This window comes from Chenopodium album, chromosome 9 (assembly GCF_948465745.1).
Source record: "Chenopodium album chromosome 9, dcCheAlbu1.1, whole genome shotgun sequence".
Lineage (NCBI taxonomy): Eukaryota > Viridiplantae > Streptophyta > Magnoliopsida > Caryophyllales > Amaranthaceae > Chenopodium > Chenopodium album.
In genome coordinates, this window is record NC_137842.1 from 63,970,254 (window position 1) to 63,987,362 (window position 17,109).

At 33.2% G+C, this 17,109-nt stretch overlaps 1 protein-coding gene, 1 long non-coding RNA gene and 1 pseudogene across 2 annotated transcripts; 2 read left to right on the forward strand and 1 right to left on the reverse strand.

Moving 5' to 3' along the window:
* The first annotated feature begins 223 nt into the window (after window positions 1-223).
* Window positions 224-3,290, forward strand: LOC145560137 (uncharacterized). The gene is made up of 2 exons (XR_014093091.1): window positions 224-705; window positions 2,870-3,290. It is a non-coding gene; the product is annotated as an uncharacterized LOC145560137 (long non-coding RNA).
* A 5,305-nt stretch (window positions 3,291-8,595) lies between these two features.
* LOC145560138 (uncharacterized) lies at window positions 8,596-11,451 on the forward strand. The gene is made up of 3 exons (XM_081621398.1): window positions 8,596-9,293; window positions 10,588-10,760; window positions 10,922-11,451. The coding sequence occupies exons 1-3, from the start codon at window positions 8,751-8,753 to the stop codon at window positions 11,070-11,072; spliced, it is 867 nt and encodes a 288-aa protein (XP_081477524.1). The 5' UTR covers window positions 8,596-8,750; the 3' UTR covers window positions 11,073-11,451.
* Window positions 11,452-13,703: 2,252 nt separating this feature from the next.
* LOC145557924 (G-type lectin S-receptor-like serine/threonine-protein kinase SD2-5 pseudogene) lies at window positions 13,704-16,175 on the reverse strand (annotated as a pseudogene).
* Window positions 16,176-17,109: the final 934 nt, after the last annotated feature.

Genomic DNA, 17,109 nt, shown 5'->3' on the forward strand with positions numbered 1-17,109 from the left:
CTAATTGTATATCATAAATTTAATTTGATAATAGATAGAATAACCCATTAGCCATATCATATGTCAAAATCTAACCCTAACCTCCAAATTGACTAGAATAAATCCGAAATGAACCAAGATACGATACACAAGGGCATGACTCAGAGAAAAAATTGTTTCTCTTAAGACCCGATCAAAACTTGTCCAACCATCCCAATTTGAACTTTTGAAGTACTTTCTTACACCAAAGTGGTGTCTTCTTAAGAAGTGTATAACATGAAACAACCCAACTCAAATTTCCACAACCTTAGCCCAATTCACCATCCAAAGCCTACCCATATTAGTACAATTGCCACCTAACAAAAAATCTAACACCAAAAATAAACTAGTGCCACAAAAAAAAAAAAAAAAAAAAAAGAAAAAAGTTTCCTAAAAAATCGATCTTTCTTCCCCAAATTTGTCATTCTTCCTCAAACATAGGAAGATTCATGGCTTTTCTCTCTCCAACAAGTTTATACAGTAACTGGGTATTTTTCCCTATTTTCAGAAATTCACTATTATCTTTACCATCCCATTTTCATTCTTCAATTAATCGTAGCCCTTCTTCCCCAATTCATCTCCACCGTTCATTTCCTGGGCCCCCGTTAAAGCCCAACCGTCCGATTCTCCGGTCTAGCTTGGTCCCACCTCCTTCGCCTCCCGGAAAAGACCCCCAGCGTTTCACTGGTATGAATTTCTTCACTTCAATTTTCAGAAAGTTCATTTTTTTTTTTTATGTTCGAGTATTATAATTTATTACCACCTACCAAATGAGTTGTTAATTCTTTTGTTTGGTAATTGTAAATATTTGTGTATTTTTGGGTTATTTCCATTGGTTGGAATTGTGCTAAATGTTGTGTTTTTCTGTTAAAAATTTAATCTTTAGGTTGTTGAAAAGGTGCAAGTTTCTTAGTTGCTTGGAATTAAACTAGGCAATGAATTTGTAGATATCTGAAAAAGTACTGGAAATGATGTTTTGCTTATTCTTGTTCTTTCTTTTGGGAAAATGATGTTCTAAGATAAGTTTATGGTGTCATATTGTTTGACCATTCATTATTAAGGATATGGATTGATTGAAGTATAAGATCATCCACTAATTCTAAACATTTCATAAGGGTGTATGTGACTAATATTCCGATTGAAAGGCACATTGAGGGTGCGTTCTTTTCACTTGATTATCATTGAACTTACTATAGATAGCTTTAGAAAAAGGAAGGAGATGGGAGGTGAAGGAGCTAAGTATAAGAAAGAAGAGGGGAGAAGGTAGGGGGAAGGAACTTATCAGAAGAAACTGAAAAAAGGAGAGAGAGAAAGGCAAAGTGATCATTGTAATAATGCAAACCGAAAGAATCATGGCAGCAAATCTACTGTCGATGGCAGATTGTGGCTTTGTTCAATTTTGATTAAGCAAAACTATTTTGGAGTCTCATTTGTCAACAATATTGAATTCGCAACTTAGGGCCTGTTCTCTTCCGCTTAATTTCAGACTCCAATAAGTTTAGTTCAGTTCAGTTCCTAATTTCCTTCTCTTATAATATTTTCAGTTTAGTTCAGCTCAGCTCCAATCAATTCAGCTCAGTTCAGTTCAATAAATTAGAACAAGCCCTTAGTTGAATTGACACAAGATCAGAACCAAATAAATTGATAGAAATGCATGTAATTGTAGCACATTATCATATTGGTTGAATAAAAGACCCTTAAATGCAAAAGAGTGAGAGTGATTGAGATAAAGATGAAAACCCTAAATTAAGTTAGGGATTTTCCTTTTTCAAGAAAGAAGAGGGAAAGGAGAGAGAAGAGAGAATTAGGTTACTGTCATAGGTGGGATCACTGGGATGATGTGCCTAGTAAGGGAATTATAGTCATTTTTACTTTTGGATTATAATCCCAACCTCCTTTTTAATCTCTTCAATTTCAGAAAGACTGGCCTATTAAAGAATGAGGGGTCATAAGTTTTTCTAATTTCTCCCCACCATTTCCGTCACCTCTTTCATTTGCTAACTTAATTAAGGAAAAGCCATCCCACACTTCCCTCCGAGGAGTCATAAGTTGTTCTAATCCCTCCTCACCATTTCCGTCACCTCTTTCATTTGCTAACTTAATAAAGGATAATCCATCCCACACTTCCCTCCGAATTTCCCCATCCAAAGATAGTGTCATTTATGAGAACATATTAGAAATTAGTACAGAAATAAATAAAGATTGTTGAGTCAAAAGTATTTACATGCTCATGAAGTTGACTTCTGGATATTAGGATAGTATATTGGGGTGTAGCGCTGCACGGACTATGTGAGAGTATATTGAAATGAGCTAATACCCGAGCAAAGAAAACAGGTAATCCAGAGGCGATCACCAATCCTAGTATCAACATATCTGTTGGATTCTGTAAAATTAATCATGTTCTACTATGGAAGCTTCTCATAATCCCATCTCCAAATTTGGATGTTATGGATAGAAATGACTCGTAAGGCTCCACAACATTCATTGTGGATTTTAGTGCTAAAATACCCTTGTTTAACTTCAACATAAATTGTGAATTTGCTCGCAATCCACATAGTAGCAAGCTTCTTCACCCAATCACCCCTGTTTCGTTGCTGAAATGTGTTGTGGGCTTTATTTCAAGGTTGGAACTGTTTGGTATGATATACCTACTTGTGTAAAACTTTTTCGATCTTACCTCTTGAGGTTGCCAGGAAATAAATTAAGATTAAAACACCCTTTTGAGTAACCTTTATGGCTTTATTGTTCCTATTAACCATAAGAAAGCCATATGACTTAATAAGTTCATGATATTTTGATGATGCATCTAAAAACAAGATTTTGGCATAATCTAAAGTTTTCCTTGATTCAGGTGTTGCAGCTACTTTTTCTAGGCTTTGGGACAAATTGCAAATATTTTTTGCAGTTTTTTTCTGGATTTCGCTGTTCTTTTGGGCATCTGCTATGGATAGGACAAATTCAGGACGAGGGAACAAGAAAGATCGTTTTAGAAAGTGACTGTGTAAGCAATTTTGTGTGTACATAGTCTTAGCTTAGAATAGCACTAAAGATACATATAATTTATATACTCATGATGGTTCTTCTGTCTATTCTACTCTGTCTGCATGTTTCTATTAGTGTAGTGAAGATGTAAAATTACACCCATGCTGCTGTGCATGAAGAAGGTTGTGATAGAGAAATAGAATAATTCATCATCCAGGGGATATATTTAAGTTGGTATGAAACTATAAATTTCTTTTCAGTCATCAATTAATCAAGCAACAATTTTGATATAGCAGCTCTATTACCCTATAGGAGAAACTGTGATAGGGAATTTTGATATTTGACAGTTGGATGGAGCCCTGCCTGAGCTTTCAAATTTTCTCGTGAAATTTCACATTAGTCCATGTCCTATTTATCTTATAGTACTAATTCATGTATGTAAACCATTTTCTATCAACTTAAGTAAAGGATATGAAATGGTGCATTCACTGGTAAAATTGCAAGGAGACAAAGGACATAATGCTGGTATCTCAACACTGCTTGACAATGATTCATTGTGCTCCTTCTTTCTCTTCTGAAGTTCTGAGTTGCATGTGTTTTGCAAGGTTTTTATTTTCGGGGTCTTCTGTAGGAGTGCTTTAGTTATTCAGCTGTATATATATACCCTTGCATCACTTTTGTCTGCTTAAATAACCGAAAAAGTTCATCATAGTCACACCTTGTGCTGCTTGAACTTATTTTGAAACAAATATTGCTGTGCTAAATGCGTTAGTAGAATTATTTATATATGATATGTATTAGCCTTTTCATTCCGAAAGCTCATATGATTGAGTTGAGTTCATTAGTCCAATGATTCTGTTTCTGGTAATTTCTTCAAGAATTGGTCTGATAAGAGTGAATCAAAAGTCCAAGTTTTAGTTATTACTACTGCAGGTCTGCAGTGGCAAAACCTTGTAGGCTCTTGCTGGTTATATAAGTTAGACTAATATTAAGTTGAATCAATGTACGGTACTATGTTTCTGTTTGCCTTGAGTTAAAATCAAGTTACCTCAAGTCGGGTGCAATTCTTGTCTGGTTTAGGTGATTGTGTATGTGATTCATTCTTGCCAAGTTACGAACCATAGCCTCAACGCTTCGCCAAGGTTACAATCCACCAATGAGGTCATGCATAGTGGTTAAATTGTGGTCATAACTCCTAAGTAGTCGAGTAGATTAGGTCCTTGGTACCAAATCCCTCCACCTTCATTGTATATATAATGATCTTACACCCCACCAAGCCTCACACGACTACATGAAAAAAATCGAACTTTCTGTCAATTTCGACTCGATCAGAACTCTGAACATGTAAGGAGCTCTTATTTTACGGGGCCAATGGGCCTATGTTTTAGATTATATGCATAAAACTCAGTACATCCACTAACTGGTACCACAATCTCCATGTTTAGTATTAAGTCAAATTAGAAAACTCTCAAGACAAATATGTTCAATACTGAAAAATTCAGAAAACTCTCCAGTTGTGTACAATAGTAGGACGCAGTAAATGATAATTCCTCAATTTATATGTGCTGCTTAGAATTTTACAAACAAGAAGCAACGTCGCTTATGAGCATGAAAAAGTACTAGTACTGTATTTACTAAAATTATTTTCATGTGTCCATTTTTTCAAGAAAAGGGAAAATTTCAACTTTTTTTTTTGTTGTTGTTGTTGTTGTTGTTGTTGTTGTTGTGTGTGTGTGTGTTTTGTCATAGTCGCATTGTTCAGGGCATAGAGCTAATATTTTTATTTTTTTTTTAAATGTGCCCCAAGCTTGACCGACCCATGGCTTGGCATACGCTTTTTTTTTTTTTGTTGTGTGTGTGTGTGTGTTTTGTCATAGTCGCATTGTTCAGGGCATAGAGCTAATATTTTTTTTTAAATGTGCCCCAAGATTGACCGACCCATGGCTTGGCATACGCAATAACTTCTAGTCGTATCTACCCATGCTCATTCATTTTTCGGGCTAGGTTGTCATGGCTAGAGCTGGCCCGAGCCATAGGCTTTTTTTTTTTTTTTTGGGCGTTCCACCCAGTTTAGTCTTTAGGCTAAATTAGATTTGGATATCAGTTTTGGGTGGTTAAGTTCCGGTTTCCTAATTATTGTTATGGGGAGGATTGAACATGCATTCCTTCCTATCAAGTGTCGTTAAGTGTTCTTACTTTAACATGTTAATGAAGTGGAAAGTTTGGATAATTGTTATTAGTACTATGTTAAATTCCTAATGTAAAACACTTCTAGAACAATCACTATTAGTACTCTGTATCTAGCGTTTAAAACTCTATTCTACACTCGGGTCTATGTAAGAAATGCTACAAAAGTGTGCACAAACAACTTCAATCAGAGCATAAAAAAGTGGACAAGATGAATTAATGACCCCATGAAAGCACAAACGTCTACAATCTACCTAAATCACGTGAAATATGGACCTACAAATCAACATCTAAGTAAGTACAATAAATGAAATTATGTTCTTATATAAGTTATATTCCTGTAACATTGTTACTATGTTATAAAATGGACGGTTCAATTCAGCCTAAACATAATAGTAGGTAGTAGAAATGGACACTGAACCATCAAAAAAAGGTAACCCCATCACTTTGTGACAAACCTTTGATTCAATTGCACGGTTAGCTCGTTAGCACTTGGCGCAATCTTTTGTTTGATTAGCAGACTAGTTGCTGTTTTAGCATATGGTTTAAGATAATGACATGATAAAAGACTTGACTATTCATGTAAATTTGGAACTTACATAAACAGTTTTAGGATAAAGGTGATTAAGAAATAATCTCAAACTTAACAATCTACAATTTAATTTGCTCAAGTAATGGCCAATGGGAAATGAGTTTGCTAGATATTTTAGACCGTATCCGGCTCTAGGTTATTATGTGTAATGTTTATCAACTATATTGTGCATACTTTGTGATGTGTTTAGCTTGGCTTTTGAGTAATTTTTAGTGGTTTAACCTACTGAAAGAATCTTAGTATTTATAATGTAATGATCCGGTGGTTGCAACTTTCATCAAAAGTTAATTAAACCTACATAGTATATAAGATTTGAAAATCAAAAGTTATTGTTGATATCTTTTATATTTTTAAAAGATATCTAGTTTCACATATTACATCTTGTCAATAATTATTTAACCGGTTATATATTCTTCACAACTAACAACTATTTGATGGCTAATGTATAACAATTAATACTTCACTTAAATAAAAAACTACTATCATAACTATGTTTTATCGAACATTGCCTTTGAGTATTATTGAACAACTATTGTAATGCCTAAGTTACAGCTTACTGAGCAATTTCTTGCCTTGTGTCTTCCTAGTTTTAGATACATTTGCATGTATGATAAGGATTATATCTAAAGTTCATTAAAAATTTGTATCATTCATTGTTATTTTATTTTAATTTTATTTTTTAGCATATGGTTTAAGATAATGACATGATATTTACTGATAATTTGGAAGCTACATGCCGAGTTAGACTTTTTATGATAAACATAATCACAAACCTACCATGGATGAATTTATCTTAATTGTAAGGGCCAATGAGTGATGAGTTTGCTAGATATTTTACTAAACGTTTCTCAATTTTATTGGCAGTCTTGAAGTGCTATTCAACTATTATTGTGACTCCTACTTAAGCCTAAAACCCCGAGCAATACACCTTAGTGTACAGAAGAGATTTTATCCAACGTTTACATCATTCATTCATAAAATCAATTCTCTACCTATGGAGTATAATAATTAGAGTTATGAATGACACCAATAACCCATATTGATATTTAATTATTCTTTAGATGGTACTATCATGATACCAAAATACTTCGTACTTATTAAGCAGTATCAACGGATGCAAAAATGTTTTGTTGGTATTAATACGTAGAATAATTATTTATTGGTAATCATATAACACCATATATATATGTGTGACACCATGTGTGTGTGTGTGTTTAGAACATTTGATTTAAGAATCAGAACAAGTGATTAAAAATTTATAAAATTAGCTAATGACATTAATAATGCAATGCATCAAAGATTATGAACATATGAGTAAAATTTAGAACATCTGATTTAAGATTATGAACATGTGAATAAAAATTTAGAACAAATTGATATAGAATATAGAAAGTGTGAGTAAAGAATTTAGAACATACGTGTAAAAAATAGAACATACGCTTTAAAATCTAGAACATATAATTAAAAATCTTTAAACACACGTTTTAAATTTAGAACATATAAATTAAAATTTTGGAACAAGTTATTTAAAATTTATGACATCAAACTTAACTAATTTATGGTTTTGAACATGTGAATACTAAATTAGAACACTTGATTTAATTTAGAACACCTAAGGAAAAGTTTAGAACATTAGATTAAAAATTTAGAACATACGAGTAAAAATTTAGAACATATTATAAAGAGTGTTCTCACATAAAAAAAATTCTCACGGCGTGTCATTAGAGTCATTTATGACTTAAATTATTGGAGGCAGAGAATTCCTCCATTCATTATAGTTTTTATTGTGAACGACATCAGGTATCATCCTCATACCCAAAAACTCGTAAATTTTTTAAGGCTTTGACCTACCTTGTACATGCAGTTAAACTAGTTTTAGAAGAAAAGAGTTCTTATTTGAGATCTTTTAAAACATACAAGCAAGTATAACGAGCTGATCTTTTTTTATTAAAACGAACTTGACTTTAGATAAAACTCAATTTCAATCAAGTTAAAGCAGGTTGAACGTGGACTAGGCAATTTAATGCACATTTACCCAACTATTTAGATGTACCAACACCCATATAATGCATGGACATGCCATAAGCATCCACGTAATGCAAAGTCATGATAAAATTGTACGTATAACTGTGTTAGGGGCTTGAGGCCAGGTTGATCGATATTGTAGAGTCTGTGTTTTTTTGTCCCACAATTAATCTACTATGTCAGAGCTGGACTTCGGTCCGTACTAACTCGACCCATTATTAGTCACCTTAGCTAAGAGTGTGAAAAAATGTGTATTTTTTGGAAAGAAAAGTAACGCAAATAAAATTAAGAAAAGTTGAACAAGTTTGATAAACGGAAGACACATAATAAATTAATAATGTCATACTCTTGTTACGCATCTATATAAAACAGTAAAACACATATAAGAAAATAAGAAATAGAAGTGGAATAGAAGTAGAATACACTTGTATATTAACATTGTCATAATATAAGAAAAATAAATTTTAATGTAGTTACAAAGAATATTATTATATGTTATTTCATCACTTGATATGTAATTGTTGTTGTATCATACTACGTATATACCAACCGTACAATAATTACACTAGATATTTTTTATACATAGATTAATAGAACTATACAACTAGACAGTGACAAATCTTGGCCGAAAGCATTAGAGGAGCCAAGATTTAAATATTTAACCTCTTGCTTAAAACTAATCACTATACTCTAATATTTTATAAGTAGATAGATTGTTTTAGTTCATTAACTAATTAATTACAATGAGAATTGGGCCCCAAATGACCCTGGTGAAAGGTCCCCTCTGTAACTAGCCACTTAATTAGAGTATATATAAGTGTGAGTTCTCACTTCTACTCTCACTCACTTCACTCCCCTTCAATACTCAACTCAACTACTCCCTTAAAATAAAACCTCTAAGACAAAAGAATAATTTAAGCAAATAACCTAAGGAACAATAATAAAAATGTTATTAAGGAGTTCATCAACCCCTATCTTAAAATCATGGATTCCATCTTACTACAACAACTCCAACTCTTCTCCTAACAGCATCAATGAACCACAAACACCACCATGTCTTTCTAGAACCAACTCTATCTCCACCCGAACGCCGCCGTCTTCCCCCTCATCTTCTCCCAACCTCAACCCCAACACTAACACTAATGGTGGTACTTACAATAACCATTTTAGAAGAGGTACTACATGCACCCCCTATGAGCATGAACTCGACGACCCACCCTACCCTAAATCAACACCGTTGCAAAGGATGTTCTCGAGCTCACGTCTCGATGAGGAGGTTTCGACGGAGGATAGTGGTGGAAGCGACGGTGGTGGTGGTGGTGATGGTAATGGAATGTATGGTGGGGGTGGGTCCGGGTTTAATAACAATAGTAATAGTAATAGTAATAATAATGAGCATGGAAATATAGAAGCATATTATCAAAAGATGATCAAGGCTAATCCTGGAGATCCTCTCTTACTTGGTAATTATGCCAAGTTCTTGAAAGATGTAAGTTGTTCTAACTTCAATATATATTCTTTTAGGTAATCACATTTTTATAAAAGGAAAAGGATAGATGCAGCTTTTAGGGCTGCATATAAAAAGCTAAAAATGAAAAGAGTTGACAATAAATAAACATTTATTACACCAATTTACTCGTGAATTGCCGATAAATTCCAAACTTAATAGTAAAAAAGGAAGTATATTAAATGCGAGCTGCATATAGCATTACCCTTTATAAAATACCATTATACAAGCATAAATCATTAATATATATTTGGGTACATTGATGATATAGCATAAATGAGTCAAAACTTTTTTTTTTTTTAATTTATTTTTATTTTTTATAACACTATATCATCAAAATGTTATATGTTGCTTTGTGGGGCTCAATAAGTATAAAGAGTTTAAAATAAAGTACACCATACTAAGCATAAACAAGCATTAATTATAATTTTGTAACGTTATTTTGTCATACATTTATTAATTAATCTTATATTATTACAAAATATAGTTTACTCTTAACCATAAACAAAAGGATGAATTTATATGACGGATTTACCGATGCTAAATATTTTTTTTAAATGTGGCAAAACAGGTTTTAGTTTTCAGGAATCTTAATAATGATAAAGAAAACAAAATATTAATTATGTACGAAGTATGTAGAAAGTTAGAAACTAGAAACTTTTTGTTTGATATGATTATGATAATGCAAGTCCAGCGCCTAATAAAGACAACTTAGTAAGCATACTAAGATTTAGAAGTAGACAAAATAATACTCCAAATTTAGAATTGAAAAAGAGCAAAATTAAAATATTGATTTATAACCAATTAAGAAATTGTATTGCTCGTATTTTATGAATTATCCTGTTTATTTTCACTATTAATAATGTTCACTAATTAAATGATTGTGCTGTGTGCATGAGCCATGATGTCCTTCCCCTTCATTTGCTTCTTTATTTTTAGGTTTAAAATTCAGTTCAATAAATTTTAATCTTTATTTGTTGGTAGAATCAACTGTTGACGGTTAGCTATATATGTATATTTGATTGGTCTCTTTGCAAGCTCGTATGGTTCACCGTTAGTATCGATTGCTAGTTATACTTAGATTGTACGTGTTATTTGTGTACGTATGTGCAAATTAATCACCGTCTAAATTATAAAACATCAGTACTACGGATCATATTATGTTGTGCCATGCTTTAATTATGACTTCATGAGGTAACAACGAACTTCTTTGACTTATTACATACTCGTAAATGCCTTTCAAATTTTAAATAGACTCAGCTAAATGATTGGCTAGGTACGTGGAGATTTAGCCAAGGCAGAGGAATATTGTGGAAGAGCCATTCTGGCTAACCCTAGTGACGCAAACACGCTTTCCATGTATGCTGATATCATTTGGGAGTACCGGAGGGATGGTGAGCTGGCGGAGAGCTATTTTGATCAAGCAATTAAAGCTGCTCCGGAAAATTGGTAAGCTAACTAAGTACTTACAAACACGTGAATAATAACTGTCACACTGATAGTGTAATATAAGCTAGTAACATGATAACTAAATTCGGACATATATGTACATACATACATACATATGAGATGTTAATTTGTGTGTATGTTATAATTGATGCATGCCTCAGTTATATTCATGCTACATATGCAAAATTCCTATGGGATGTGGAGGAAGAAGTAGGAGAGGAAGAAAAGCAAGACAATAATGTTGGCAGTCCAATTTCATCATCACCATCTTATATGGAAGGACTACATTATCAGTCTCCTACAAGGGTATGAATTAAATATCAAGGGTGTTATATGATCATGAATTGAAGGTGTATCATTTTGGACTTTGGATCGTTTGATATCGTGATTTACTAGCTTTTTGTATATAAATATGTACTACGTATATTGTATGTATAATATGTAAATAGAGAGAAATTTTGAGAGTAAACAAGCATGTTAGAGATCCCCTATCAATTAGGGATTGGATTTACCGTCGCGGAACATCCTATTGACATGCTTGAATTGGATGTAATATGTGTAGTAGTGAGGAAAGAAGTAGAATATTAATGCGACGTCAGATCTTTAGTTTATAAAATAAAATGTAACCAGTCATTAAGCTTTCAATATTTCCATTGTTAAATTTTTATTAAAATAAATAAACAAAAAATCCTTTTCTATTGATCTACTAAATGTACTTATTTAAGATGAAATTTTGCTAAATTAGAGAGAAATAGAGAATAGAATGGCTTGTCTATTATTCATCAATAGGTATTATACAAAACCTACACTCATAAGATAGGAAACAATATTCCTAAAAGATATACCATATAACCTAATGATATATTCTCTAAATAATATCTTAACATAAGATAATACTAAATATATTATTCTCATAACAATATCTATATGGAAAATATATCACATATATTTTCCGATATATCATATTTCTAACAAATTTTTACAATACGCTCTTCATTTTGAACTAAAGAGATGTTAATTGTGATGAACTAATAATGAAGTGAAGTTGAATGGATGGAGCTGGACTAAACTAAATCGAAGTGGATAATAATGATATTAATGAATAATAGAGTCAATTATAAAGTTGAAGATTAACGAAAATTAAATGAATGGACTGAACAAAATTTATTGAAGTGAACTGAACTAAAATATTGAAAAGTAACATCATAAATTTTACTCCATCATATATATTCATATCAAGTACTAATTATTCAGTTTTCAAATTCATCTGATACAACGTACTCGTCTTATATTTTGTACTAGAAACTACAAGTCCTTGTAATTTTCAATTTTGTCACACTCTAGCTCTTTTATAACGTTTCAAGTAATATATATAAGACGATTAAAATTGACAAATGACCACATGGACCACTAAAATGTCACATCTTCAATTAGACTAACATCAATACCAGACATAGAGATAATGTTTGTTTGATGGAGACATAGAGATAATGTAATTTACATTTTCCAATCTTATATGGTCACATGGACTATATGTATCCAGAATAAGGTGAATGAGATGAATATAAATTTTTTGGAGTAACTTTTTAATTTTATTGTGTACCGAGTATAAAATGGTGTTCATTAACAAGGTGGTATAGTGGGTGTGATTTCAATAAAAAATACGTAGTAATTTAGTTTTAATCTGATAGGTGTAACTACGACTGTACAATTAACAACGAACCAATAAAACATGGTATAGCCACACCAACAATGTCATCGTTTAAAATTCTTGACAAAACTTGAGGGGCACCAATTAGGAAGATGATGTGGTTGATAAGAATAATTAGTTAGCAGCTCGTGTTGTGTGCGGCCGGTCACACCGTGTGACCATTTAAAGTAACCCCTATAACATTGATTGAGTAACTCTATAACAATGATGAAGTACGTAACCCTATAGCACAAACTGAGAGACTCTATAACAATGATGAAATAACCCCTTTAACACTGATAAAGTAACCCCCATTAAACTAGCAAAGTAACCCCTATAGTGGTTGGCCACACGGTGTGGCTAGCCACATATAAGACTTTGTGATTAGCTATTTGATCAAGATTTGGCTACGCAATGCAAATCAAATTTTGTGGGGTTATTGTAATTAATGAAATTAAAAATTTTAGGTTGTATTAAACTAATTTTGTTCACGTCAAACTCAAGTTATCTAGTTTCACACACTCTTTAATTGGATCTAAATCAGTCAATTTTAATAGGCCTAGGCTGATTTAGTGCTTATGATATGTAGATAAGATGTTTAGGTTTTATTATTTTTTAATTTAATTTTTGACAAATTAGATGTTGTTTATGTTGGACGAATAATTTCCGCTTGAATAAGGACAATATGAAAAATAGACTAGATTTTTGGCGCAAACCCGCAAAGTTATGGCGAAATATTGGCTGGTCGGGAGTAAGCTAAAGTCAAGTGATAAAGTGATTATAATTTTAGTCTTAAAGTTGAATATAAACGTACAAATGTACAATAGTATACTTTGTTCGGTATAGTTTAATTTCTCAGGAAATACGTGCAAAGTATGTTTGGTTGATTATTAAACTGAAATATTATAAGAAAATCTTGTGTTAATGTTCATGGTAATATTTGACCACCCGTCAAAAAATATTAAATTATCAAGAACAATTCATTAAGACCACATATCAAATACTTGACTGGATGTCTAGTGACTAAATTGAATGCAAAGTGAATTCTTTTTTCCCTGAATTTTCAGAAAGCGGAGAATTTTGAGGTTTGAATAATGTTTTCAACACATTTTACAAATGTTACAAGTTCATGGGACAAATGAATTTATTTCATACATTGTAATTAATAATCATCACTTGACATTACAACATACCAGAAAAGATTACACAAGAATGAGCAAGCAAAATCTATAACAATAACAGCAGTATTTTGGTTATCTTGGCCCTGACAGTTGGACTGCAGAAACAGATGAACGACCTGTGGAACTGTAACTAGCACGGCGCCATGACATGATCTGACTTTTAACACCCGAACTCCTTACCAAACCTGTAAAGATCCGCGAGGCTGATTGAGAAGGGATCGGAGGCTGAGGCACAGGGCAAAGTCCTTCAAGCATTTGCACAACTCGAGTCATAGACGGTCTAAGGGACTTATCATCCTGTATGCACCACAGAGCGACTTTTATTGCAGTGTTCACTCTTCCATCTTGCTGATCTTCTACCTTCAGTCTCGGGTCCAAAATCAGATTCATACTCCCTTGTTCCATCATTTTGAAAGCGTATGATGGTAAGTGTGCTTTCTCCTTAACTTCATGGTCTGGATCATAATTCTTCCTACCACCAATTATCTCTAGCAAGACCATACCATAACTATAAACATCGCTTTTTTCAGAAATGCTGCAGTTTGTAATCCATTCAGGCGCTAAGTAACCCCTTGTACCTCTTAATGTAGTAACTATATGACTTTGCTCCTTGTTCATAAGCTTTGCTAAACCAAAATCAGAAACTTTTGCAACAAAATTTTCATCAAGGAGAACGTTTTCAGGCTTAATGTCGCAATGTATAATCTTAACATCACACATATCGTGCAGATAGGCCAAACCTTTGGCTGTCCCTAGAGCAATGTTGAACCTACTCTCCCAATCTAACTTGTTTTTTCCTCGATCATTGTTCTTGTTAAAGATCCACCGGTCTAATGATCCGTTTTCCATGTACTCGTATACAAGTAGTCTATGATGACTTCCCTCAGCACAGAAGCCCTTAAGCTTTACTAAATGGACATGATGTACACTTCCAATGATGCTAACCTCGGCCCTGAATTCCTTTTTCCCCTGCCCAACACCTTCGAGCTTTTTGACAGCTAATTTAGTCCCCTCATCTAACAGCCCCAAGTAAACAGACCCGAATCCCCCTTGACCAAGCTTCACACTGAAGTTTTTCGTTGCAACATCAAGATCATTATAACTGTAACGAACAGGCACTCCTGTGATGTTATCGAAGAAGTTGTCCTCCTCTAGAGCTTCTCTTGAGGATTCTAACACAAATGACCTACTCTTTTCGCGATAGTACCAGTAACCACATCCTAGGAGACCTGAGACAATCAATATAGTTCCGATAGCTATGATAACAATTATGATTGTAGACCTGACATCAAAACCATTTCCTCTTGCAGGAATAAATTCCTTATGGATATAATCGACTTGATTGGAGACCTTAAGGGACAGATAATATCCAGCATCCCCTACACCAGGATGTCGAAGACTGCCTATATTGCCAAACATGAAGCAACTTCTAGTAGCATTCTGATAAAACATTGTAACACAGGAACAGTTCTGAAGGCAAGCAGATTTGCATTCACTAATACTCGATTTCATCTGTGGTTTTGTAAACTCAAGAGCAACATAATCAAACCGTGTTCCTACATCCAAAAGCCGAACTGATAAACTATCTGTAGCATTATCACAAAGGGCTGGAATTCGAGGTTTGCAATCGTTAAAAGATGACAGCATTACAGAACACTGACATAAATTCTCCATAAAACAGGACTTAAAAGGCGAACAAGAAGATGGTGTTGTACATGAACCTGAAGGAATCTTAAAAGACTCAGCAATTTCTGATTTTGCCTTCAGAAGATTGAAAAACTCTATTGTACCAGTTGAGCCTAAAACCGCGGCCCATAATGCATTCGGATCAGACTGCTCTGAGATGTTGAACTGCCAGACTAAACCACCTCTCTGATCATAAAAATTCCAAGAGTTTCCCATCAGTGTTGCAGAAGAGACCTTCCCATCAGGTTTTAAGACAGCTTTTCGCGTATCATTTGACATGATCCAGTAAACTTGTGGAGTTCTATAACCCGCAAACAGAATCAGATCACCAGACTTAAACATAAGATGATAATGCAGGTTTAGTTCATAAGGAAAACTTTTAAGTCTCATATTTTCGGAAAATGATTGGCCTAATACAAGTGTATCAGTAGGGTAATCGAAACTTTGCCAAAGAACAGTTTGATTTTTGCTAAGCAAGACTAAATTTCCATTATCCATCAACTCCATTACTTTGACTCCTAGGCCAGTTGTATTAGAAGACCAAACAACAGAAGTTGTGTTATGTAAATAAGCATTTCCATTTTTGTCAAGTACAAATTTAGCTGAATTATCAACTAAAACACCTCTATTCGCGGTCCATATATTTGTGGAGCTAAATACATGCATTACTACTAGGACAAAAAATGGTGCATCTACACTAGTATAAAATCCAAAGGAAAATGTGGAGTTTTTTGAGACTAAGAACATTCCATTGAAATTATCCCATTCTTTTTGGGTAGCTTGAAAACCTGGCTTAATTTGATTAACTTGTTGATTGGTTGCACTAATTGTACAGTTACATGTATGACTAAAATACATGGTAAAAATAAAAGAGAACAAAACATGAAATTTCATAAATTTCATACTTCAAAAAACAGAATAGTTAGTTGAATTAGTATATTCTTTTTAGTAAAATAATTGTGATATGCTTATTTTTAAAAAAAGTAAGAAAAGAAGGAGAAGAAAAAGAAAACACCTGGAAAATAAATTCTGGAAAATCTTGAGGATTTTCTTATGTAATGTTCCACCCTTTTTCTATTATGGGAAGTAGAATAGAGCCAAAAGGTGATAGTTTTATTTTGTAATAACAAATAAAGGGTAAATTTCCTCAAGTAGTAAGGGTTATTACTTATTATAGGAAATTAGAATAATTAAAAAGCATTTGTGAAATGATTATGTTATGGAGTGTAGGTGTTTAGCTAGCATGAAGTAACACAAGAAGTAAGCTAGCTTATGGGAGCAACTTGTCCTAGGGATCGGAAGAGTTTATATGAAAGCTTATCAACTCTATTTTAGATAAAGAAAAATGTTAAACGTAGTCCTAATTATCATAAGGAATAAGCCTATGCTACATGGACTCTTCATTTCACCTTTATACCCGTGTTAGACTTTCGACACTCAGACATGAGTAAGACACTTGGACACTTCATTTTTAGTTCAAAATCATGAATTTTTTTTCCTTCTCAAAATAGCCAAGTTGGACATTTAGACATTCTTCCATGTCAGATTGTCAGGCATGGATATTCGAGTCCAAGTAACATAGGAGTAAAATAGAAGTGTATCTATAATTAGAAATATTAATTTTTACACAGTTGATATGAACAAATCAAATAATCAAAAACTTATTCAAATCATGCTTTGGAGTGTATAGGAACTAATATTTTAACAGAGTATATTTTTCCATGTTATCGAGAGATCTAAGGCTGCACACATATTGGGACTATAAATAATATTACTCACCATCAAAATGGTA

Coding starts and splice junctions, on each gene's coding strand:
- LOC145560138 (XM_081621398.1), top strand. CDS start 8,751: ATGTTATTAAGGAGTTCATCAACCCCTATCTTAAAATCATGGATTCCA. Junction 9,294..10,587: donor ATGCCAAGTTCTTGAAAGAT/GTAAGTTGTTCT, acceptor ATGATTGGCTAG/GTACGTGGAGATTTAGCCAA. Junction 10,761..10,921: donor AAAGCTGCTCCGGAAAATTG/GTAAGCTAACTA, acceptor TGCATGCCTCAG/TTATATTCATGCTACATATG.